Source organism: Tachypleus tridentatus, chromosome 10 (assembly GCF_004210375.1).
Source record: "Tachypleus tridentatus isolate NWPU-2018 chromosome 10, ASM421037v1, whole genome shotgun sequence".
Taxonomy (NCBI): domain Eukaryota; kingdom Metazoa; phylum Arthropoda; class Merostomata; order Xiphosura; family Limulidae; genus Tachypleus; species Tachypleus tridentatus.
This window is the reverse complement of record NC_134834.1, coordinates 153,924,583-153,949,540: the sequence shown is the minus strand read 5'-3', so window position 1 is coordinate 153,949,540 and position 24,958 is coordinate 153,924,583. Positions and strand designations below refer to the sequence as shown.

Here is a 24,958-nt window from a genome sequence, read left to right as displayed (position 1 = left end):
AAATTTGTACTGATAAACATACCGTGACATTTCCATTTGGAGAGTAGGCAACATACAGTGAATCTCCATGTTTTTCAAATGAAATATTAGAAGAAAAGAAGACACTACCATCTTCATTAACTATATTAACTTTGTTTGGACTACTTGCATTGGGAAGGGACAGCAATACATCGTAGGTCACTTTTTTTACATTTTCAAGCTTCTGAGTTTCCCAAAGACTCTTAATGTACAATGTTAGCTCCTGGTCTGCCTGGCTCCCAGCCACACGAGGTGTGTCACTAAACATCCTGTAAGAATCAAATATTCACTACAGACCTTTACAGTGTGATACTGAATCAGTTAATAATCAGATAAAGTTTTACAACAGAAAATCAACAGTATAAACTAACCTCAAATTAGCTTTGATGTTTTTTGGATCCACCAAAGCTAGGATTTTGGATCTGATAGATGGGTCCTCATCCTTAATAGAATATAAAGCAACAGCAAGACTTGGTTTACAGTTAATATGTCCAGAATGTGCAAAGTAGCCAACAAGCAACCCCATAAGTGCACCAAGCAAGGCTACTCCCACTCCACCAATAACTAGATTTCTGTTTGAAATAACTCTATTACTGGAAGTTTTCTCATAGATTTGAACTGTACCAGCTTCTTGATCACCCCAATCCATCTGTTCATTTTCTATGCCATCTTCATCTCGGTATGGTCTATACTGGGCTGCCATTACCTTACAATCTCAGTATGTGTTCAAACAACAAATATCACTAATCCACACGTTGTAATCTTGCAAACAAAACAAAATGCTGAAAAAAAAAACAAATAAGAAATCTAACTGCAAAATTCTTGAACAAGAAATAGAATCAATCAGTAAATCCATTTATAAAGATTAAATATCTTCCACATATATATTCCATAAAATATCTGGTGCAACTGCTTATACTTCACTTTATCAAGATTTTGTGCAAGCTTAATGCAACATAATTACAACATTTAATTAGATACAACTTCATAAGCTACACTCTAAGAGAAGCAGAATATTACGTATATTCAATCTCAGGCAGTCTCATTCATTTCTAGGACAGCAGGTAAATAATCAGTTCTGGGGTAACAGATCCACATAAACAGTCAGGTCTAGGAGAACAGTTCAACAATCAGTTCCAGCACAACAGTCATTTCAGTAAAGCAGATTAATACCCAGTTGATTGATTGATTTAGTGTTTTATGACACAAAGCAGTGAGGCTATCTGCGCCAGACATTTGGTAAAAAAGTAAAAAATAAATAAATGTAGTAATAGACATAAATGGAAATGAAGGTAAAACAAGAAAGTATAAAACCAATGTTGACACCTAGTCTACAATGTTAAGATATAAGGCAGAGTATAAGAAGTTGTAAGGTATTTACTCCAGCAAAAAGGTAATGATCATAACCCACCAGGAAGACTAACAGGTAAGTTCAAGAACCACCGTCAGTCACCTGAAGTTAGTCTTTCCAGTCCTGGTTCCGGGTTATGTGTCATAGCAACCAGTATCAAAATGTAAAAGAATAGAAGTTTTAAAAGATACATAGCAAAATTGTAACAATGAGTAGCTAAATGTCCAGTAAAAAGATAAAGTCAAGAAAATGGAGTAAAATTTGTAAAAGTAAATGAAGGTAAAAATAAAACAGCAATTAAAACAGAAAATGGTGTAAAAACCAATGGTGACATCCAGTCTTCAAAGTTGTAAAATATTTACTCTAGCAAAATGGTAATGATCATAACCCACCAGGAAGACTAACAGGTAAGTTCAAGAACCACCGACAATCACCTGAAGTTGGCCTTTCCAGTCCTGGTTCCGGGTTGTGTCATAGCAGCTATTATCACAATGTAAAAGAATAAAAGTTTTAAAAGACACTCCACAAAATCGTAATAATGAGTAGCCAAATGTCCAGTAAAAAGATAAAAGTCAAGTAAATGGAGTAAAATTTGTAAAAGTAATTGAAGATAAAAGCAAAATGGCAATAAAAACAGAAAATGGCGTAAAAACCAATGTTGACATCCAGTCAACAAAGTTGTAAAGAACTACCTGTAGCAGAATGGTAATGATCATAACCCACCAGGAAGACTAACAGGTAAGTATAAAAACCACCGTCAGTCACCTGAAGTTGGTCTTTCCAGTCCTGGTTCTGGGTTATGAGTCAATAATGGCCAGTACTAAAAAGTAAAGTAGTAAAAGTGTGAAATGATATGCAGCAAAAGTATAATAACAACTTGCCAGGACGACTAAAGAGTAGTTCAAACGGATAGTTCAAACAGTAGCGTAAGTCACCTGAAGTTGGCCTTTCCAGTCCTGGTGTCGAGTTATTTAACATTCTGGCCATTGTCCAATGTCAAATTGAATGAGAGAGATTAAAACTGTAAAAAAGGTGTAATGAATAAATATGCAACACTTAAATGAGATTAAAAGATTAATGGCCATTAAAAAATTAAAAACATTATCAAGATGGACAGAGTCACCATCACCAATAACTCTGTCCAATGTTAGAGACTGACCCTGAGAAAAAATATGTTTAAAATATTGCCGTCGTTGAGAATTGTAACGATGGCAAGAAAGTAAAACGTGGCTGATAGTGAGTTGAGTGTCACACAAACTACACATAGGTGCATCAGTTCCAGATAAAAGAAAACGATGAGTTAAAACACTGTGACCAATGCGTAGCCTAGTGAGAACAACTTCCTCCTTCTGAACTTTATGGAAGCTAGATGGCCAAAGTCCAATTTTGGGTTTGATTTGAAAAAGTTTGTTGTCGCGTTGCTCACTCCAAGTGGACTGCCAGCTGGCACAGAGCCGAGCCTTGAAGACAACACCATAGTCCATGTATGGAATAGGTATAGGAGTGATGGTGCTGGAGCAGACAGATTTAGCTGCCATGTCTGCAAGCTCGTTCCCGTGAATACCAACATGGCCTGGTATCCAGAAAAACTGGATTGAAGTAGCTGCTAATGAGAAATGGGCCAGTCGGTTTCGAATATCAGCGAGAATAGGATGTGAGCCAACATGTAGCGATTCCAAGGCAAGTATAGAACTAAGCGAATCAGTATAAATAGTGCAGTTGGAGTACTGCTCAGCTGCAATATGATCCAGGGCAAGAGATATGGCATACAGTTCAGCAGTGAACACAGAAGCTGTAGAAATGATTCTGCGCGCAACTACTGACCCATAGCAAACCATAGCAAAGCCCACTGAATTACCTGATTTGGAACCATCTGCATAAATGGGAACTGAATGATTGTTTGAAAGATATTCATTGAATAAAAGACGGTACTTCCCAATCTGGAGTATCTGCCTTTTTTAGGTGACTGAAAGAAAGGTCAAATTTGGGGGCTGTAATAAGCCATGGTGGGATGGGCTGACCTGTGGAATCTGCAATGGTATCCAAGGACAGACCCAATTCATCCAATTGTGCCCGGATGCGAAGGCCAAACGGAGCAATGACAGATCGTCTGTTCTGAGAAAGTACTGCCTACCGAGGAAGGAAAACACATTTCCAGGTGGGATGCTTTGGTAAAGAATGAAGTTTACAAGTATACTGTAAAGATAGTTGCAAACGGCGAAGGTGTAGAGAAGGTTCATGAGATTCAATGTATATACTTTAAACTGGAGAGGTACGAAAAGCCCCAGTGCAGAGTCGAAGTCCTTGGTGATGAATGGGGTCCAGCATCTTTAAGGGTCTGGCAGAGCCATAGACCATTGATCCATAATCGAGTTTCGATCTAATAAGAGCACGATATACCTTCAACATTGAACAGCGATCTGCCCCCCAACTGGTAGAAGAGAGAACACGGAGGATGTTCAGTGCTCTTGTGCATTTGACCCGAAGCTGCTTTAAGTGTGGTATAATGGTCAGTTTAAGATCAAAGATAAGCCCCAAGAACTTGGTCTCCAGGACCACTGGCAGCAAAACTTCACCGATATGAAGTTCAGGATCAGGGTGAATACCCCGTCGACGGCAGAAGTGCATGCATACAGTTTTGGAGAGAGAGAAATTAAAGCCGTTCGCCAGAGTCCACTTCCGTACACAATTGAGGGCGGTTTGTAGTTGCCGCTCAATATATCTCACGTTTGACGACTGACATGAGATGTGAAAGTCGTCGACATACAGCCCATTCGCAACAGTGAGAGGGAGTTGTTCAGTGATGGCATTTATCTTTATACTGAAGAGTGTAACACTCAATACACAGCCTTGAGGGACTTCAACTTCCTGCACAAAAGAACGGGAAAGTGTCGAACCCACACGAACTTGGAATCCCCTGTCCATTAAAAAAATTTTTAATAAACATGGGTAGATGGCCACGTAACCCATATGTATAAAGGTCTCGCAAAATGCCATACCTCCATGTTGTGTCGTAAGGCTTCTCTATGTCAAAGAATATTGATACAAGATGTTGGCAGTTGAGAAAGGCTTCTCTGATAGATGTTTCAAGACAAATTAGGTGGTCTGTGGTGGAGTGCTGTCGACGGAACCCACACTGGGTGGGCGAGAGGAGGTTGTTTGATTCAAGGAACCAAACAAGACGAGCATTAACCATCCTTTCTAATGTCTTACAGAGACAGCTCGTCAAAGCAATTGGACGATAGTTTGTAGGAATTTTGGGATCTTTCCCTGGCTTAGAGAAAGGTAAAATAATAGCCTGGCGCCAGGCATCAGGAAAAACATTTTCCTGCCAATTCCAGTTGAAAACAATCAGAAGGACATCAAGAGAAGCAGGAGATAGATGGTGCAGCATGTCATAATGAATAACTTTAGGTCCAACAGACGTACTGGCAGACCGATGAAGGGCCATTTTTAGTTCCACCAGGGTAAAGGGACAATTATAGTCAAAGAAACTGTCAGTTCGAAAGGAAAGAGGTGATCGCTCTGCCCGAGTCTTGATGGCCAGGAAGGTGGAGGAACAAGCAGAAGTGCTAGATACCCGGCAAAAGCTTTCACCTAGAGTGTTAGCGATGTTCCAAACATCAGTCACCTCCTGACTATCAGAGAGTAAAATCGAGAGGGGGAGAGAATTGTAGTGCCCATTAACCTTTCGAATCCTGTCCCATATGACTTGGAACTGGTGGTAGAAGATATGCTGGTTGTGAACTTAATCCAAGATTCCTTCTGGCTTTGACGTCTTACCCATCTAGCATGTTGTAAAGCAACCCGGTTTGAAAGTGTGGGATATCTACGAAAAGTATCCCAGACCCGCTTTTGAGCCTTCCGTGCTAAGTGGCAAGCAGGATTCCACCACGGACGAGGATATCGTGGAAAACGTGTCGAGGTTTTAGGAATACACTGAGCAGCTGCATGTGTAATACAGTCAGTTACAGCTGCTACACAGTCGTCTATTGATGGCTGATTTACGATGGCATGATCAAGTTCTGCGAGAGCAGTGAAAGTGGGCCAGTGTGCCTGATCCAGCTTCCACTGGGGCACGCAGGTAGAGTGGCATCGACCATGGCCAGTCTCTCTCAAAAGGATCGGAAAATGATCACTGCCTAGTGGATTACTGTCAACCCTCCATGAAAAATGGGAGAATAATGAAGGGGAGCAAACTGAGAGATCAATAGCAGTAAAGGACTGACTGGGTGCATGAAGGTAAGTGGAAGAACCAGTATTGAAAAGAGAAAGATTGTGATCAGAGAGCATCCGCTCTACAGATCGGCCCCTCCCATCAATAATAGCACTTCCCCAGAGGGGATGATGTCCATTAAAATCCCCCTAGGATTATAAATGGAGATGGCAACTGTTCAATGAGAGCATCAAGATCTGATTGATCGTATGTCTCTCCAGGTAACAGGTACAGAGAATAAACAGTGATGGTATGACCCAAGGAAACACGGATGGCCCCATCCTCCAAGGGTGTGTTGAGTGACAAAGACAGGGTGGGCACGTGTTAATCAACCAACAGTGCCACCCCTCCATGTACTCGACCATCATACAACCTGTCATTTCTGTACAGAGAAAACTTGCCAAATGGATACAGTATCAGCAGTTTTGAGAAATGTTTCTTGTAAAGAAAGACAAACAGGATGGTAGGAAGCAATCAGCATTTTGATATCATCCAGATTAGAATGTAAACCTCGACAGTTCCATTGTATCAAGGTGGCCATTTTTAAGAACGGGTAGGTGAAGTGGCTGGAGAACCCTTCGGTTTACGACCACATCTTTTTTATTTACTGTCTTTAGTCGGAGGAGGTCTATCAACCTCCATGGATCCTGCTCTGTGTCAGGTGGGCAGGTTTTTGTTATTGGAAGGGAATCCAGTGACTGAGGACGCGAACGAATAATTGTTTTGTCTCTTGTGGTGGGAGAAAAAGATGTATCAGAAGAAATGCCTCTATTTGAAACTGAAGGACGTGGATCTTGAGGTTTGTTGGAAGGTATGGGAGGAACAGAGATGGGTGTGGAAGTCGATTCATCAACCTTTTTAACCACGGAGGTCAAAAGGCTTTTCATTTGTTTTGAAAACGATTCACTTGGAGGCACAGAGAGATCTGTCTGCACTCCCACTGTAGTTGTGGAATGAAGTGCGGCAGCATATGTCCGAGATGGAGTTGTGGACAGCAATTTCCGAGCCTCAGAATAACTAATGTTATGCGTCGTTTTCAAATGCTGCACCTCTTTTTCCTCCAACCATTTTGGGCAAGAATGAAAGTAAGAGGGGTGAGAACCATTGCAGTTTACGCAATGTGGGTTCATGTCACAGTCATAGGCATCGTGGTCCTTGCCTCCACAACAAGCACATGTCAGAGAACCACGACAAGATGTCTTTGTGTGGCCGAATCTCTGACATTCGAAACATCGAAGAGGGTTTGGTATGTATGGCTGAACCCTGCAAATGAGATAACCTACCTTGATGGTGGTAGGTGCACGTAGTGAAGTAAAAGTTATATCTTGGGCATTTGTTGGCAGTGTAACTCCATCTTTGCGAGTGGAGATGCACCTCACTGCAGAAACTCTGAGTGGAGAGGCCAGCGAGAATCTCTGACTCGGAAACGTTCTTCAAATCCTTTTCAACAATAACTCCTCGTGAAGAATTCAAGGTAGCATGGGGTGTAACCTCAATAGGTATATCCCCAACTGCCTTTGAATTCAAGAGGAGTTCACTGTGTTGGGATGTGGATGTTTCAACCAATATGTCACCATATCGAAGCTTCTTTACTGACTTTAGAGAGCCAGCAAGTCCCTCTAGTCCCTTTTGAATAAAAAAGGGGACATTTGCCCTAAAGGTTTTTCCAAAAGATAATGTAATATAAGAAAATGAGGTACGTGTGTTACTGATGTTGAAGATTGCTGTTCTGAGTATTCAAGACGTGGTTGCTTACCCATTGACTGTTTTTTTACAATTTTATTTAAATTTTTGGAGGATCCATAGGAAAAGGAAAACTTTCGGTACCCACTGACCCCACCCACCATGGAGACCTACAAGGGGATGCACTACAAAGTCATGCAAGGACAATGCAGCAATGCCAGGGTTTCGTGAGCACTATACCCAAACACCAGCATCAGGCACAATGTCCACAACACCCATTGAGAACTTCCAACGGTTGACTCTAGCCCAAGTGGACCAGCCGATTGACCCAAGGGGGGCCACCCAAAGGCCGCCCGTCTACAGGAATTCGAGGCCAAAGTGGTGGATTAGGGTTGGACCCCTCAACCACCAGGATCCTCTCCTCCCCTTCACGGGTCGCCACGCACGGCAAACACGTGGGTGGATGTTTTGATACAAGAAAAGGTAACCAGATAGAACAAAACCTTCCCTGGGAGGTCCCCTCACCCCTTACAGGAATCCACATAGAGGGGATTAATACCCAGCTCTACAGTAAAAGACCTACATAAAAAGTTAGTTTCAGGACAGTAGTTAAACAAGCAGCAATGGGGTAACAGACCTGCATACTTGTTTAGGCTTTCAACAGCAGTCAAAACAGTCAACTATACAGTAACAGACACACACAGACACTAAAACACTCAGGTCTAGGATAGCAGGTCAACAGTGAACTCTTAGGTAACAAACCTATACAAAGCATCAGGACTAAGACAGTAGATTAACAAACAATCTGGAATTACTGAATATATCAGGGCTATTATATACGTACTCCATGTTAGAAGAGCTAACTGTTAATTGAGGTATAAAATAGTAAGCCTTATAGATAAATCCTATATAGAATGACTAACATTTGATTATCTAAAAACAGTGAACAGCTACCTGGAATAACTTCCAGTATTTGAGACATATTTAATTATTACATACACTCAAGACACAAATAATTAGTCTTATGTTGGTGCAGAGATGTGCTTAAAAGTAGAGCAGTGAATACTGAAAGTAATGTGTTGCTTTAGTAGTTCATTTTATTCTCTGAGCCTACATAGCACAGTAGAAACACCTCGCAACTTCCACTGCAACACAGCATTTTAGCCCACACTGAGAACAATATTTTCAAAATAAACAAAGGTGGTTCATCACAACACTAGACATTAGTGGATACTAGTGTTAGAAGAGCTACTCCTGAAGGAATTGGTACAAGATTAAAGATGTAACAACTACTTGTAATCTATACCATCACAAAGGGTACACGTGCATTCACAACTTCAGAGAAATCTGTATTATGTAAAATCCATTAAAATAATTATTTCATTCCCAAATCATTAGCCAGCCAGATTTTATGAACTATATTGCTTTTTACCTTGGTAATTATGTAGTGTTCTCTTAAGTCCTTTATCTTCAGTGATGAGGTATTATTTTATAAATAATTTTATCCTTCTACCCTAGTGATTAGATAGTATTTTATAAACTACTTTATCCATCTATGTAAGTGATTAGACTATTTTATGAATGGCTTAATCTTTTTACACCTTAGTAATTAAGTTATGTTTATGAACTGTTCAACCTTAGTGAGTACCTTATACTTTACTAAACATTCTACTATAGTAATTTGGTAGTGTTTTAGTAACTGTTTTATGCTGGTGATTAAACAGTGCATTACAAACTTTTTTTACTTTAGCAGGGGACAAAACAATTAAGTGTATTTGATTAGCAATTAGAAAATATTGCATAACATTAATATATTCTCAAGATGGCTGGTACAAGTTAAAACTTTACTTAAAATAAAGTACAGAACATTTTGATCTATGGTCATGTTCAGGTTTACAACGTTTGCAACTGATCAATCAGTTTCAAACTATTTGTTAACCTGAACATGACCTAAGAAGGTTGAAACATAGTTCTGTACTTTAAGTAAAGTTTTAATGCCTATACCAACTGTCTTGAGATACATTTTTATTTCAATTGGGTTTCTTGCCATTACAAATTGCTTGGCATTATTTTAACATTCATCATTTTAACATGTTATGGCAACTAAATCCAACATTAAAATTCTTAATTATTTGCAAAGATACCCACTAATGAAAGAAAACAAAAAACAGGTATAAATGGTATGCTTTTATTAAGCTTCAAACTCTAATATTTCATTGTACCATATACGGTATTTTATGAACAAAATAACTTCTGGTATATAAAGTAAAACTTCAAAATTACAAGACTGCCAGAGACCTTCAAATTAATCTAGTTTCATTATTTCTTTTTGATGAAACCTCATCACTCTCTTCTCTTAGCTTTTTGAAGAAGAAAATGTCTAATGACTTTACAGTATTATTTAACCCTCTCACCACAGGTATCCTTTTCTGTGCATATCATGAGGGCTTAAGTGAGATTTTCATATGATGTTGTCTTCCATACATAAAAATGTTAATTTTTCTTTCAGTGCAAGCTTTATGCCACATAGAAAAACAGAAAAAGTGTAATAGTTATGGGACATCTGATTTTTGCATGTTATTATGTTACTATCCTATGTTCTTTGATGCATTATTCAATTACATAAAAATTATTTAGTGCACTACAATGGGTAGTATAACAAAATAGGATTAAATATCATCAACAGTCCACAGCAAAAATAAATAAGGTCCAGCTAAGTTCTTTATTTCATGTTTTTCATATATATTATTTATTAATTATTATAAAAGTAATTAAAATGTAAAAATAGGGTATATTAGGTAAAATAAATAAAAATAATAAAAAATGTTCATGAGGCACACCCATGGGTAATGGTAATTCAACAGTGTAATGTGAGCCTCACATTCCCAAGTGATTGACATTTACAATTTATTATGGTGAAAATAGTGCTAGTGGTTAAAACATGGTTAAAAGGGCAATACAACAGTAAAGCGTAAGTATAAATAGATGTATGTTGTTACGAGTTTAAAAATGTAGTTTTATGTTATAATTTCAAATTATTCTGCAAAACAAAAAACAATAGTTTAGATTTTTTAAGCTAGATTTTTGAGATGAAAAAATATTTTTAATCTTAACATGAAAATCATTTTACACTCACACTGGTAAAAAAAAAAAAAAGGCTCAACATATTCCTGGACAAGTCTCAATAAATATACTCCATTGAAAAATTGATGTTTTGTGTACAAGACTTGTAATTTTTACTAAAAGTCTGTCAAATTTTGTGAAGACATATACTGTATTAAAAGTTATAGTATTACAATCACGCACCAGTAGAAATTGTCAGGTAGTAGTTCTTTGGAACTGAGCCTATACTGAGTACTTGTACTGTATGTACATAGTCTAGTTTAGTTGGCTAGGCTGCCTAGGCATTCCAAATCTCATAAACATACTATTAAAAAGTGTATGTAATATGCACATGACAAAGTCTGAAAGTACAGTATACGCCATCTGGCAAGAATTTCCATGAAATGAACATCAGCTTTCACTTTAGTATATCAAACTAAAACATTATGGCACTTTCACTGTACTGTGGAAGGTTTCAAAGATAACATACAAGTTAAAGGAATGATTCACACATTATCTAAAACAAAGAGGAAAGTAATTTGCAATTAGGGTTATTTCCATTTGCAAATTGTTATGCAAACCCAGATATTTTGATCCATGCTTAGTCATTAGGCAGTGTTTTATGAATCATTTTATCCCTTTGATTTATTATTGGACATCTTCTCAACTCTTATTACTTTGCCTTTGTAGATACGTAGTGTTTTAGCAACTTATATCATTTTGCTATCACCAGATATTGTTACCAACCTTTCAATCACATCTCTTACTTGTTTCCTGGAAGTAACAGAAATGAGCTGAATAGTTTTGTTGTGTTTTTTTTTATGTATTATTTGAAAAATAATTCTAAAAAAGTATAACATATTAATATTCAGAAAAAAAAAGGCTCAATAGTTTCTTTTACTTAAGATATTATCAGATAGCACTTTTAAATCATAACTCTGTCACCAGGTTTTTACATAAAATACCTAAAGTGACTTATTTGAAAAATCCCATATGAATAAAATAACCTTTATTTTGAAAAAGTCAAACTGGTCCATTTCTGGAACACAATTCATTATACAAGCTTCATGTGCATTTATACTTAATAAAACAAAACTATAAAAGCCAAATGGATTTCTAAATCCACAACACTATAATTTTTGAGCAACATCAAATGTATAATAAAAACAATTTTTAGTAGAAAGTTACCAAAACCTGCTTTTGCAAATAACTTAAGAACATGATACAAAATTAAGCATGCATATGCTTTCTTCACCAAACTCAAAATAAGCCTGCTAAAATAAAAAACAATTCTCACAGTAAGTTTATAAGCAGAGATATCTCAAACTTAGCAAGAAAAAAGGGTATTTCAATCTCAGCCAGAAGAACTGATTTTATAATAAATGGCCCCAACCCAGTTATTCCCAAATGATAAAAGGTAAATACAATATGCTTAAATGTTAGATAAAAGAAATTATGAACTAAAATTGTAACTTTTGGATTTTAATAAATTAATTTTATAGTAAATATTTAAAATTTCCTAATTTTAAATACTAAACCCAAAAATAAGTTGTTAATGCTTATTTCAATAAAAATCTAAAATTAGCATTAAATATTTCAATGCCTTTTAACTTGTAAAGGGTATGAGATCCATAAAGGAGTTCCAGGAAAAAACATGTGTATTATATTATTAATACTCACAAGAGTATTCTCAACTGTTTTAGCACAATTTTATATTTCCAAATACAAACTGTATTAATATTTATTAATTTTGAAACAATTTTTATATACCCAATACACAGGTTTAAAATTAGCTTACAACAGGCACTATCGGTGAATATGAATGCTCATAATTATTTTCTGAAATTTAAAATGTATTTCCAATAAAGCCGATCTTCCTTTGCCCACAATAGCACTGATCTTTTTCTTCTTTTTTTTTTGCTTGCTCCAATCTTTTATACCTCACTCAATTTCCCTTAGCCATATTTGTCTCAGGACACTCTCCACAAATGTCAATGCACCCTTTATCCTGGTACTGTATATACGCACTTCATTCAAATAATCATATTACTCTTTAGAAACCAACTCACTACCAGCTCTTAGTGGAAAGGAGGAACAGAAGAAAATTATGACTTTCAAAACATTCATACCTCCTCTCCCCCTTATAACTAGAATTCCCCATTGATAAAGTATAGGGGCCAATGAGGGCATTATCCATTGAGAAAGTATTTAGACATGAGTATGTCAGTAAAAGATTGGCATCCTAGTGGGGGGAATTGCACAATATACAGAACAAGTATGTTCTTCACCTCAAACTTAATTCCAGTATTGTGGGTGGTATGTGCTTCATCATCACTATAAGCCAAGCCCCAACCAGATAACCAAGGTTCCACTGCTTGGGGTTGGAATTATAGGACCATGGTTTCTATATCCATGTTGGTGGCTAGGATAAGGAGGGCCACAATAAATGTATATGCTTATAATGGGATACCAACTTACAACCATCAAATGATGCACTCCAAGCCACTGTAAATCACAACAAGAAGGTAAGCAACACCAAAGTGAACAAACCTAAAAAAGCCTCAAAAGCAACACCCCATGCTCAGAATGATGTGATCCTGTACGTTGCACCCAACCTGACAAATGAGGAAACAGAACTCATCTGTTCCAGAATTGTGAACACTCATCCTCACTACCCAACCTTGTGGGCAAAGCAACTTCTATTTGCCCCCAGAATTATGGGAAGCCCATGAAATAAACTGTGCTTAATCAAGGACCAAGGATAGGACCACTCTGCATTTGGAATTATAAGGAGACAATGGATCCTTTTCCTGAACAAGGTAAAGAACCAATATTGATAAAAAAAATAAGGGTCATACTCAACCTAACTAGACAGTTGAACATCATACTGAGCCAGTATTATGAGTAGACTCCTGCATAGACTGGTGCCTCTTCTATCAATATCTGAGAAAACACACTCGGGTACCTACCCATGTAATAGAGAAGTCCCCAACTTTGTTATTTCTCCAAGAGTAGAGAAAAGTTGCTCTAACACTCTGGAAGAAAAGCCTCTGACACTCTAGTGAGTGGACACTAGATGAGATAAGGTCTTCCCAGTTTCACTAATAGAATATGGGTGGTAATGCATGTTGGAGAGTCCCAAGGAACAGTGCTCTGGAAACAGTGCAGTAGGTGAACCAAGTTCCCTAAATTTTTAAAAGCAAACTCAGCCTGATTTATTCACTTCAATGATCTGCAGGGCCCCTCTTATGATTAACTCATGACAGTCCAAAAGAGGAGGTTGAGCATAGTACAGTGATATCACCCAGTCAGCATGAATGTGGTCGCAAGAAACACCATACTTCTAGAGAGTCTATTGCAACCTGTATAAATCATATTGAATTTGTGGTTGCTAGTGTGGAACTAAATTGATAAAAGCATACCTGCCAGAGTAACACTCACCACAGAGTGGGATTCTGTGAAAACAAAGTAAGGAACCTTAAAAGGTAGCAATGAAAAGACTCACCCCTCTGTGTAACCTCTTTGAAGTGATTAAGATAGTTACTGGAGATGGACAAAAATCCTCAGGTGAAATGATTACCAGATAAGCCAATGAGATAAAAGTATTGGAAGAGGTCCTCATAACAGTTTGCACAATGTGCTCCAATGGGCAAATCAACCAGGCCACTAAAAACAGAAATATGACAAATCTGATTATACATGACTTACAGAAGGCCTCATTGTCCATTCAAGGATCCTGGAATTCCTGACTGTTGGTACATGCAGGTGATCCTTGAAGAAAGACATTTCTGTAAAGATGGAACTCTGGACAAGGGGGCCATATAGGAATCAATACTTTAGTAGCACCCCAACTTAACAACCCCTCAAGAATGAATACTGATTCTGAATAAGAAACCTGAGGAATCCAGTGAATTGATGTTTATGATCTATTGGTAACATTAAAAGGATCATTTTTGCTTTTGTCCCAAAGGCAGGAGGAACTGGAGTTAGCCCACATTTCCAGAAGAGAAAAAAACATCCTTACAGTGGGAAAAGGAGAGGTGAGTAAAAGTTCCATTTCAGGTACCACAGCTCAGAACTGAATGCAAGTCAGGTGAACCCAAATGAAAGACATGAGAAAAATAAAATATCCAGACTGATGACACATGGAATTCGTGCAATAATAGATGTTTCGGGTCTGAGAGTTAAGCCTGCTTTGATGATTTCTGAAGGTATAATTCTTGTATACTGTTCCAAGAACTGACAAGTTGATGACAGCAGTAACCAATCATCTGTGGAAATGGTGTGTGCACAGAACTATGATACTAAGACAACAAAAAAAAAACCTTTATGATTTGACACAACCCATGTAAAACTATGTTAATACAAAAAATTTCCATGGCAGTAGAATCTAGCCACTATGGCAATGTGCAAATAGAAGCTCACTATAATGAACTTGAAAATTCACAATCCCAGTAAAAACTCTCAACTCAGATTGCAAAATGAGTAACTTATAAATCTTGGTGAATTAGGGGCACTGATACATACAAAAAATATCAATGTCTGGTCATCAACTTCGTATTTTCTTAGGCCCAACAACTGGCAGAAATTAAATCCTTAAAGAATTAGCATGACTCTCTCACCATCCCTTGACCAACCAAACACTGATAGCCCTAGAATTAAGTTTCAATTCACAAGGATCTACAGGAGACAGAAATGCTACAAATTGGGTGGATAATAGTGATGGAGATGTGAAATGAATGACTAGTTCCAACTCGAGGACCTGTAGTACTCCTGCATCTGTTGGTGAGGGTGCTGTATGTCCAGAAATACTCCAAGCCTAGCCCACTTAGAACATGAAGGCATACATTAAACACTACTGCCAATGATGGCAACCTGTGAATATAAAAACAATCTATTCATGGTACCAATGTACTAAAAAGTTGATGTTGGGACCTTCAAATAGGGACAGAACTAATATCTCCTGTAGGAGTAAAGAAAATTTGAGATATCAATAACAACAGGGATGAATGTAGAAGCCAACATTCAAATCAATGTATCCATTAACAATGGTTCCAGCTCATTATCAATAAAGCTGGTGAACCTGAAAGGCTTTCAACAAAATGTAATATAAGGATACCAAAAGGTTGTAGTTTAGAGTTGCAAGTCCACAGATATATCCTGTCCCACCATGGAATATCAATGTATTCAGTTGAACCACAAACTCTGAAACAAAAATGCAAAAATTCAAGGAACAGATGCATTATTTGAGAGTTAGAATGTTTCTAACTGGCAGTGGTAGGCTAAATAAAATTCTGACAACCATGTCAGACAGGGCATAACTGTCCCTTTACATAACTGATAAGTGTGCCTCCCTGCATGAACCACAATATTTATGGAAGACAAAACTAAACATTCCTTCCAGACCTTGCAGCCCTCAAGTAAGGTGCAGCTGGGAAAGACCCAAAACATTATACCTCAAGGAATCAACTAAAAAAATGAATCAAATGTAACTTATCAAAAAGTGATCTCTTGTTTGTATTGCATTTCATTTAAAGACTATGTTGAGTGGAACAACATTTACTCAGGTAAGTTTGTTTTGTAAGAGCAATGCAATGTTGGGCTATCTGCTGTGTCCACTATAGGGAATTGAATCCAGAATTCCAGTGTTGCAAACCTATAAACTCTACGCTGTCCCACAGGAGGAATGATAAGGCAACAAATGAAAAGAAGGCACAGGAAAAATCAAATTTAACTTCTCTCCAGAATGTCAAGGAACACCTTCAACTGTGGCCTGAGACCCTCAAAAATATACCACAGTGCTGAATATATGTTTCCATCTCATTACAAATAACACCAATAACAGCCTCAGCCCAGAATGACCCTGCCACCCTAACTGTTGTGTATGCCAGATATTAGATGCAGGATCAGAGAACCATGATTGGCCTATGTGCTGGAAATAATAATCCAAGAATTCACATTGCTTTTGAATACATACCAGAGACAATAAAACATTTTGGAAGTCATTTTCAGTTAAAAAGATATCAATCAAAATCTTGCTTCTATAGCACAGCCATAGGTACTTATTGTCCCTTTGTAATGAGGACTTGAAATCCAAATGTACCATCATTTACAGTTAAAGCTCCTAGTTCAATTACAACTTACCCATAGATTTTGTTCATCTTGTTCAAAAAGTAAAGCACATTTAAAGAGTGCAGCAGCATCTCATACAACTTAACTACCAATCTATAGCTAATATATTCCTACATTCTTCATTACTTTCACTTACAAGTTCCTATAAGCATAAACTGTTACATTGTGCATTATACAATTATGAATGTGTCAAAACCTACATAAAAAAATATTTACTGTTTAAGGCTTTTTCAACATTATTACAAAAATAAGAAATGAAGATTAACAGAAAAAAATAAGACACTGTAAAACTGATTCAAGAATATTGTGATTCATGATACTTATTAAGCAATATAAATAGTTTTGTTCATAAAAATTTTCACTTACACATATTATCATTACCAGTGATGGTATTAGCATAATTGATAAATACTAACATAACATTAACTGAGAACAAAAACTTCTTGTTTCATTTAGGCTGTCCTGTCCATTAATTACATACATTTTAAAAACCCTCAAACCCCTCCCTTATTCAAAAAATTTATCAAGGTCTCCTTTAAACTTCCCTATGTTAACTGTATCCAGTACATTTCAAATTAACTCATTTCAGAGACCAGCCAACCTGTTATAAAAATAAGGCTATCTTAGCTGAAGATGACTCACTATCAATTCACTTAACAATCTTAAACACTTCAATCAGATCCCTTCTCACTCTTTTGTTTTCAAAATAAAACAAATTCAGATATCTTAAACTATCCGAGTATGATAACCTTTTCTATTTTAGGTAGTGTTCTAGTAGCCCTCTCCTGACCTCTTGCCAACAATTCAATATTCTTTCTAAAGTAAGAATTACCAAGAATGAACACAATACTCCAAATGTGGCATAACCAATAACCCACACAATGACATAATAACCTCTTTAGACTTATGAGTTGTGTTAATATTTCTGTATATAAAACCAAAAATCCTATACACTCTACCACTAGCAATGCATCAACCAAAGACCAAGATCTTATTCATTTATAATACTCTTACAATTATTTTCATCCATGAAAATTATAATTCAAATTGTAATATCTCACATGCATTATTTTGCAATTGTTATAATTAAAAGCCATCTGCTATTTATTTGCAAATCAAATAATCCAAATTATTTTATAATGTAATGCAGTAGCATCCTCCTCACATCTAGCAGCATTCAAAAACTTTATAGTCATCAACAAATTTTAATAACCTACTGACCATGACTCATTGAAAATGTTGGTGTAAACCAAAAAGTGCACAGATCCTGAAACTAAACCTTGTAGTATCCCACTCATAAAATTATTCAGTTTGATCGAATTCCACGTAAACAACTTTTTGCTTTCTTCCATCTAGCCAGTTTTCCATCCAGTGAACTAACCTACCCTCCACACTTAAACTACAGAGATGACTAGATTCTCATTACCACTGACATTACAATTAATATTAGTTCCAGCTATTAGATGTAAAACTAATAGCAATAGTACTACTAATAGTAATAATAATATTACTATTTTATTTCAACATCTGTGATTCCCACAACTTTGCACTTCTCAGTAGTTGGGATTGTATAGTTGAGTTCATCAATTAAAACATAAACTAAAAATGAAATTTACATAACTTATACACAAGCACTAGCTTAATTATTGGATAGTCTCTCATGATGTTATTTGTCACTTTTAAACGCAACTGAAATATGGCATATATTGTCTATGTAGGCTGCAGTGTAGTGTAGCCATTAGGCCTTAGTAATAGTAATACTAGTACTACTATTTCCACTGTGTTGAAGTCCGATTGTAATCCAGCGGTAGTAATAATAAAAAACGTCGAATATTAGTAATAGTGTAATAGAATTATTCAGAAAACAGAGGAGATACGGAATAGCCTTAAAAGCCATTAGTATTACCACTACCAGTAATATAATGGGCATTCAACTTGCACTTTACAGGAGTCAGTACCACTCGCACGATCACAGTACCAGTTTTTTAAAAATGCCATACCCCAACGGGTAGGGCACTAACATTTCATTATATTAAACTTAAATAAAGACTGTTATAATTACCATAACGTTAAAGAGCAACGTTATAATTACCAACTTATAGTTAATAAGTTTCTTTGTAAAAACTAAAATTAACATTATTAAACGATAACGTTAAGTTTCGGTTGACAACACTGACAATTACCGAGTTACTTATATTGTCACGTTTTTAGCATTTTTTTATTTACAGCTACAAGTTACATACAACTTAAGTCACACAACGAAACGTAGTTTTACTTTACTTTTACTCAATAAGTTTTAACTTTAGATAGAATCATAATTTCACTAAAAATCTTGAACTTTATAAATTCGTTACAGAAGTCATTAACGCCAAACAAACTTACTAAGTTCTGCACATCAGTTTTCGCAATTTCTTCACAATTAGATTACCGAAAAATATATAAGAATGACTTAGAGACACACTAAAAACGTACGATATTTTACTTAGGCAGTAAATGACTTCATACGTTTTATACAAGTAAATCTATTAGCCCATCCTTGTAGTAATATAATGAACATTTAAAATACAAAAATATCTTGAAAAATCAATAAAGACATTAGATAACAAACTTTTTATTTACAAGTTCTAAATATGGTTGCAACAAATGCGTTCTCGTTCTACATGAACATTAGCAAATTGGTCTTGAAAAATCATCTAACAATGGAAAATATTTTACTAGATGAAACAAATCTGAATCCACTTTACAAACTAAATAAGGCTCAATAAGGTTTCAGTTCTAAAACAGTTATCCAATGTCAAATACAATTTCAATACATTTCTCCAGTCCTGGAATAACAATCGAAACCGGAATGCAAGATCCAGTAAAAACTACAAACCTGAAAATATAATCCCATTTGGACCTCCAAGTACAAAATAAGAAGTAATGGTCGAATCTTGAATACGATCTCAATTAAATATTTCAAACCAGAATAACAATAAAATTCTAAAAGTGTTATTGTTGTTTAGTATAAAGCTACATGAAAGGTTAAAGGAATTCTATCCACCATGCGGAATCGAAAGCTGTAATTTATAAGATTTATAATGAACGTTTCCAAACCTGGAATAACACTCGAACACTAAATATCAGCTTTAAAAGGTATCCCAAACATGGGAAACATATTAATAAACTTTCAATAACTGATCCTTACTCGAAATAACTTGATGTGTATATTTCTAGTCAGTGGAACAAAGATCTAATAATAAATATAAGTTCCAGAATAAATCCAAAACTTGGACCAAATATTGTACTCTGAATACAAACTTAAGCATATACTCAAAATTTTGAATAATTATCAGATATTAAATGCAAGCTAATTTTTTTTCTTTTTTGGAATTTCGCACAAAGCTACTCGAGGGCTATCTGTGCTAGCCGTCCCTAATTTAGCAGTGTAAGACTAGAGGGAAGGCAGCTAGTCATCTCCACCCACCGCCAACTCTTGGGCTACTCTTTTACCAATGAATAGTGGGATTCACCGTCACTTTATACACCCCCCACGGCTGAGAGGGCGAGCATGTTTAGCGCGACACGGGCGCGAACCCGCGACCCTCGGATTACTAGCCGCACGCCTTACGCGCTTGGCCATGCCAGGCCAAATGCAAGCTAACGAAAATGGTATGGTAATTCAAGGTTATACTTGCACACAACTACTTGATCTCCGCAAAATTAAAAGGATCGTGAACCTCGTGTGTAAAACAAAATAAGTGTTTGGTGACATATAGAATGAAACAGACAAGCCTGGTGTTAAAAATTAAATGTAGCATTTTATTTGTTACTGTAACCAAGAAAGAAAAAAAGAATGAGTTGAGGAAACATGACAATTGGACGTTTCGCAAATACATCACTTATTCATTAAGGGCATGCTGGGTCCATTCAATAAAACTTTAAATTGAATAACATCTTGTAAAATTATATGAAAATTATTACCTTCAATAAGAGTAGGTACAATCGTCAAAGACGTCACAATATGATCACGTTCTACTAAAAACTAATCACACGTACAAAGAAGCTCTTCAACTAATTAACATGCAGATAGTAAAACAAATAAAGCAAAAATTAAAATCCTTAACAAATGAAAATACAATAACTCCTTGAAACCGAAATAAAATACATGCGTTTTGTGCTTTTCTTACAGCAAAGCGACATTTGGTTATTTGCTGTGTCCAACGAAGGTAATCGAATTCCTGATTGTAGCAATGCAAGTCCAAATGTCTTACCGCTGTCCAAGCGGGAATGAATGTCGTCGGTATTTGGGTACATACCCTGGAGGCTCAGGTTCTCTATGACCTCTTATTTTCTTGGCTGATTGATATTTATGACTGTGAACTGAATTTTATTTGATCCTTTTCAGGGCAATGTCCATGTATTTTGGCTCGTATACAGTTTTTATTCTATAAGCAGAATGTCAAGTTTGCTGGTGGCATTTTTTTAAATACATAAATAAAGAAACTATAAAAAAAAATTAATTTTGATTTAAATTTTATACTTTTTATAATTATTATTTAAAGTTTTTATATTTTTATTTATTTTTATATTTGAAATATAAGTTAATTGGGGAGAGATATTTAGGACTAGCTTCATTATGTATGAGGTACCTGTCTAGTTCGCATAGTAATTCGTTTTTCATCCAATTCTTATTAAAGTACATAATTGTAATATGTAGGAGTCTATCTGGTATGGTTGATATGTTCGAGTATTTGTGAATGAACTGAGATGATATAGTTCTTGGAACTCTGTGTGCAGTTCTGAGGAGTGTGTTTTGGATTGTTTGTAGTTTGGTTTTAATTATTTTATTACTTACAATTATTCATGCTGGAGCTGCATAATCTAGTACAGGTCTAATATATGTTTTATAGATTTTTAGTATGTTATCTGTAGATGCTCTACTGTTTTTACCAGTTAAACTCCTAGCATAGTTAGTTCTTCGCCAGACTTTATTTTTAATTTCGTTTACATGATTGATCCAAGTTAGTTTTGAATCATAGGTCAGACCTAAAAATTTTGCCGATTGGGCAATCTGGAGTAGAGTGCCATTCATATACAATTCTGGCTGTTGTATTTTGTGTTTTGTCAATTTCGTAAAGACTACGAGTTGTGTTTTTGCTGTGTTTATTTTTATTCTATATTTTTGACAGTATTCACTTATTCTATTTAGTTGCGGTTGTATGTGGCTGCTATCGTGGATGTTGCGGCACTTTTCAAGACTGCCACATCATTTGCGAACTGTATAGAGAATCCATGATTTGGATCCCTCAGTGGCATATTGTTTACATACATGATGAAGAGTACATGGCTAACCACCCATCCCTGAGAAACACCAGCTTCAGGAGTAAAGTACTCAGAAAATGTACCATCAACAATTACTCTACACCTTCTATTTTCCACAAAGTTAGATAACCAACGAATAATTCCTTGCGAAAGTTCCATTTCATTCATTCGGAACCTTAGACCATCGTGCCATACAGTGTCGAATGCTTTCTCGATATCAAGGAAGCAAGCGACAGTACATTCTCTTTTATTGGAGCTATCTTTCAGTTAATCTGATTAGGTTGTCTGTCGTTTGTCTAAATTTCCTGAATCCATTTTGTTCTTTTGGAAATTTTTATGTTATCTCCAAGAATGTGGAGAGTCCATTACTGATAATTCTTTCAAGAATTTTGCCTACACAGCTGGTTTCCCTCCTTGTGGAACATTAATATATATATTTTCAAGCTTCCAAGAAACTGGGATGTATCCTGAGAATAGAGATAAGTTAAAAAGTGAATTTAGGTGGTCAAACAATTTCGAAGTGCTCTTTTTTAGAAGGATAGCTTGTATTTCATCTTCACCTGGTTCTTTGTTTTTGTGTTTTTTATTGCTTCGAATAGTTCTTGAAGGGATATTTCATTTGTTAGTAACGTTCTTGCATAATCTGTGTCGGAACTTGTATTTGTATCAGTTATGTTTATTGGAAAAATTGGTTCAAATTGATGTTTATTGTTTAATATGTGATTATTGACTTTATTGTAGAAATATGTATCCATATCTGGATCAGTGTGGGTTTTAAAAGTATTTTGGAGTTGATCTTTGAAAGCTTCGGCTATTTCTTTATTTGTGTGTGCTATAGTATTACTATATTCAAGTGGAGGACATTTCTTTGTGTCTGTGTTTTCACTTGTGAGTCTTTTAAGATGTGACCAGAATTTTTTCAGGTCAGTTTTATCATTTAGTTTATTGCAGTAATTGTCCCATTCATTTTGTTTTTGTTGTTTTATTTGTGTTCTGATGTGATTTCTAAGAAGTGATGGTAGGTTTATTGGTTTGTTTTTGAATTTCGCGCAAAGCTACACGAGAGCAATTTCATCCCGAAGTGTGTAATGTAACACTGGAGGGAAGGCAGCGAGTCATCACCACCACCGCAAACTCTTGGGTTAATTTTCTACCAACGAATTGTGGGATTGATCGTAACATTATAAATCCCTCACAGTTGAAAGGGCAGCATGTATTTCTTCGATTTTTGTATTATGGACACCAAAAGTATTTACATTCAAAGCACCAAGAAAAATAGTTTTTTTTTCATATACAAAGTGTATTCTACTTGACCAAAATCTTTCCTGCAAAATGTAAATACGAGATCACAAGTCATGCAAATGAGAATAACAGAAACTAATCATTCATGAAATAAGAACTTCTCAAACAAAAAAGTAAAAACAAGCAGCTAACAATTACATTTACTTTGTACTGTATATGGTTAACTCGTTATGACGACAGTGTTTGATTTGACTTTCAGATCGATTTTAGATATTGCAAAATTCACATTGACCATGTAAATGAATAATTTTAAGGCACATATTTTTGAGTTAGAAAGCAGCAAAATTATAATACAGGAGATTGCATGGTATGTGAATGTTATTATTTTGCATTAGTTATACAAAATAAAAATTTTATAGACTACAACCATTGTTACAGAAAAGTAGGGTTAAGTTTTGTCAGAGGCTGAGAGCAAAAAAGTGAGGCCGAATGTAGATATTAATTTTTTTACGTTTTTCATTCACCATTGTAAAAATTAAATAAAATATAAAATTTATTACATTATTGGATTAGATACAAAACGTAAGTAAAAATTTATTGGTGAGGTCTTCGTGCTAGTGCATGTGTATTACACAAGTTAATACTGCAACTTAAGCTACATGTTTGCTGTATTGTTTTAAGTTTTTATGGCTTCTTGAAGGGTTTATGAGTTAGACACAGTTCATAGATCAATAAAACGATAAAATTAAATAAAAACAGATGCATATTACTATGAGCCTGAATCAGGTTAGGATAGATAAATGTATTTTTCTGTTATCTGCAGTCTTTCTAGAAAGAAGAAAGAGTAATTTATAAATATTTTGTCTGATTTTATTGTAGTAGTTAATGGTTACGTGGTTGATCAAATTAACTGAGTCCGTTTAGTGTTAGGGTAGATAAAATAACTTAAAATTCATAGATTTAACCCTCTTGCTATAGATTGGTCAAATTGCATGTGACACGACTTTTAAAGAATTATATTTAAATCTAACTTAATTTTATAAGGAAATATATGGAAAATTCTCACTCTCCTCACGTATGAGAAATGTTTTCTAGATTTTCCCTCTTCACTAATTTATTTTCCACTTTTCTGAAAATTAGCCTTAAATTATATTTTAGTATTTAAATATATTTGAGACAAAGTACAAATTGTATATAATTAAAAAAAATTGTCCTCTGCGAGTACAGTGGTAAGTCTACGGATTTACAACACTAAAATCAGGGGTTCGATTCCCCTTTGTGGGCTCAGCAGATAGCACGATGTGGCTTTGCTAGAAGGAAACAGAAACAAACCATTAAAATTTATTTGTTTAATGAACCATGAACAAGAAAATCAGACTCACCACACCTCCTGTAATATCCTCTCTTTTACAAATTGCCAGCAGTTTTCTCATGTATTTTGGATTATATTATTTATGACCAATAGAAAGCCAGAGTTTTAATTTAATAAATTACATATTTTTTACATTGTTTTCAGTATGACATGTAGTCTACTTCTTTGTTCACTTTCTAATTTGCTTTTACAGAAATCATACTGACTAGCTTTGCTGGATATTTAAAGTCTCTTATTTTATAGTTAGAATGCTGAAAAAAACATAATAGATATAGGACATTGTTGACTCTTGTTATTATTCAATGTTCTTAAGAGCATTATATATCAAACAGTATTTAATTATTAGTGTAAAAGATTATCCTCAGTGGACTCAACAGATAGCCCTATGTGGCTTTATTGTGAAGAAATACACACAAACACACAGTGTAAATGAATAGGCTTAGGTTTCATTGAAAATTGACATAATAAGGAAAGAACAGGTAAGTGCTATATCTCTTGCTCTTCATGTGTTTTATTTGTTGTTATAAAGCATCTAAAA

At 35.6% G+C, this 24,958-nt stretch overlaps 1 protein-coding gene across 9 annotated transcripts in view; it reads right to left on the bottom strand.

Moving 5' to 3' along the window:
* Window positions 1-20,793, bottom strand: part of LOC143230673 (putative N-acetylated-alpha-linked acidic dipeptidase) — an 87,198-nt gene extending 66,405 nt beyond the window's left edge. For 2 of the 9 annotated variants that reach the window (XR_013016590.1, XM_076464610.1), the window contains exons 1-3: window positions 19,378-19,569; window positions 390-800; window positions 23-287 (exon numbers count right to left, since the gene is read on the bottom strand). Coding sequence is in view for 8 of the 9 variants with exons in the window: in XM_076464610.1 (XP_076320725.1) it covers window positions 23-287; window positions 390-721 (597 nt within the window). In the remaining variant the exon portion in view is untranslated. Of the gene's footprint in view, window positions 1-22; window positions 288-389; window positions 801-8,700; window positions 8,726-9,682; window positions 9,784-18,408; window positions 18,495-18,564; window positions 18,714-18,884; window positions 19,034-19,377; window positions 19,570-20,671 lie in introns of those variants that run through there. The other 7 variants (XM_076464612.1, XM_076464617.1, XM_076464611.1 and 4 more) reach the window with 7 other exon arrangements.
* Window positions 20,794-24,958: the final 4,165 nt, after the last annotated feature.